At 53.2% G+C, this 2,106-nt stretch overlaps 1 protein-coding gene across 1 annotated transcript; it reads right to left on the bottom strand.

Annotated features, from left to right (window-relative positions):
• Window positions 1-591: 591 nt before the first annotated feature.
• On the bottom strand, window positions 592-987 carry LOC132321402 (olfactory receptor 14A16-like; the record flags this gene model as incomplete). The annotated part of the gene is made up of 1 exon (XM_059834900.1): window positions 592-987. A coding segment is annotated over exon 1 (396 nt), but the record flags the coding sequence as incomplete, so codon positions are not given.
• Between the last annotated feature and the right edge of the window lie 1,119 nt (window positions 988-2,106).

Raw genomic sequence — 2,106 nt, forward strand, 5'->3', positions numbered from 1 at the left:
AAAGATAATGAAAACAAAAAGGACAAAAGAGCAAACAAAGGACAGTCCAGCAATGGGATACATGGGAAACATCCCTAAAATCACTTTCTTCATGGCATCCTTGAGGTCCCGGTTCCTCATGCTGTAGATGAGGGGGTTCAAGGCTGGGGTCACCACCGAGTGCAGCATTGCCATCACTGAATCCAGAGCTGCAGAGGAGATGGAGGGGGGCTTGAGGTAGGCAAACGTGCCAGTACAGATAAACAGGGAGACCACAGCCAGGTGAGGGAGGCACGTGGAAAAGGCTTTGTGCCGTCCCTGCTCAGAGGGGATCCTCAACACGGCCCTCAAGATCTGCACATAGGACAGCAAGATGAATATAAAACAACCCCAGAATAGAAAAGCACTAAAACTAAGAGGCCCAGCTACCCTGAGGTAGGAGTCTGAGCAGGAGAGCTTGAGGACTGGGGCAATTTCACAGAAGAACTGGTCCAAGGCATTGCTTTCGCAAAGTGGTAGTGAAAATGTATTGGTAGTGTGAAGAAGAGAATTGAGAAACCCACTGCCCCAGGCAGCTGTTGCTATTTTGGCACAAGCTCTGCTGCCCAGGAGGGTCCCATAGTGCAGGGGTTTGCAGATGGCAATGTAGCGGTCGAAGGCCATGACAGTGAGAAGAAAAAATTCTGCTGACATCAAAAATAAAACAAAAAAGACTTGGGCAGCACATCCTGCATAGGAGATGGCCCTGGTGTCCCAGAGGGAATTGGCCATGGCTTTGGGGAGAGTGGTGGAGACGAAGCCCAGGTCGATGAAGGAAAGGTTGAGGAGGAAGAAGTACATGGGGCTGTGGAGGTGGTGGTCGCAGGCTATGGCGGTGATGATGAGGCCATTGGCCAGGAGGGCAGCCAGGTAGATGCCCAGGAAGAGGCAGAAGTGCAAGAGCTGCAGCTCCCGTGTGTCTGCGAATGCCAGGAGGAGGAACTGGGTGATGGAGCTGCTGTTGGACATTTGCTTTCTGTGGGCATTGGGACCTGTCCAAGGTGAAAAAGACAATGACAACTGAGGACAGACTTCTGTGAGGAAAATAACATGCCATTTGTCATAGAAATCCCCATCCCTGTGATGAATGAGGAACAAGCCAGCGCATTCCCCAGCCCTGTCAATTGAATGGCATGGTGCCTGACAGTTTAAAACAGAGCTTGGGCACCTACTTCCCATGAAGACACTTCCAGGGAAGGACACACAGAGTCAGTGCCAGAACAGAAGCTGACCTGTACCCCCATCCATACCCCAGAGAGCAAGAGCATCACGGAAGGGTGGGGAAACAGGGAAGAAAACTGCAATGCTTCAAAAAAATGAGGTGAGGTCAGAAAGGCAGAGGGGCATGCTATGAAGCCTTCTCCTTACCCAGCTGTGCTCACCACCTCTCAGATGGTGTCACTGTAGGGCAGGTGGTTTTAGTCTCTTTTTTGTGTACTGCACCCCAAGACACATCCACCTGGAGGGCAAGCTGCCCAGGGCATGACTCATAACGGGGACCCCATGGCCATGAAGGCAGAGGCTCTGCTGGGTAGGAGAGGAGACCAGGGGGTTGCTCTGGGGAAGGTATCTGCACTCCAGGGCATGGCAGGGAGGTGCCCGAATAGCCCCTGCCATGGCATTTCTGGTAGCAGCTCCTTCTCATTCCCTGCCCTTGTCTCTGCTGGAGATGTCCCTGCTGGAAGCTGATTCCCTGTCCCCATGTCTCTCTCCTACCATCTCTCAAAGACCCCATCCCACTCACCGTGTGCTCAGCTCTGCCCTGCAGACACCTCCTGGCACCAGGGTACTGCCCAGGGGCACCTCTGTCTGTGCCGGAGCTAAGGAGCAGATCAGACAAGAGCTAATGAGAAGTGGGGTCTCAGGGCCTTCCCCAGAACATAGAAATAAATTCCCATCTCCCACTGCCCTCCCAGACAACCAAGAGGAGAAAATGCAAAACACCGGCAGCTTCCCTTTCAGGTAACCGCCACATAGACCTTCCTTTTGAAAAGTGCCCTTGGAAATGTCCTGGGGGTTATGTGGAGCTGTGAGCAGCCCTGACCCAGGCAGCACTCTCTCCACAGCAGAAGGACCCTGCCCTGCCCT

Source organism: Gavia stellata, unplaced genomic scaffold (genome assembly GCF_030936135.1).
Source record: "Gavia stellata isolate bGavSte3 unplaced genomic scaffold, bGavSte3.hap2 HAP2_SCAFFOLD_42, whole genome shotgun sequence".
NCBI classification, from domain to species: Eukaryota; Metazoa; Chordata; class Aves; order Gaviiformes; family Gaviidae; genus Gavia; species Gavia stellata.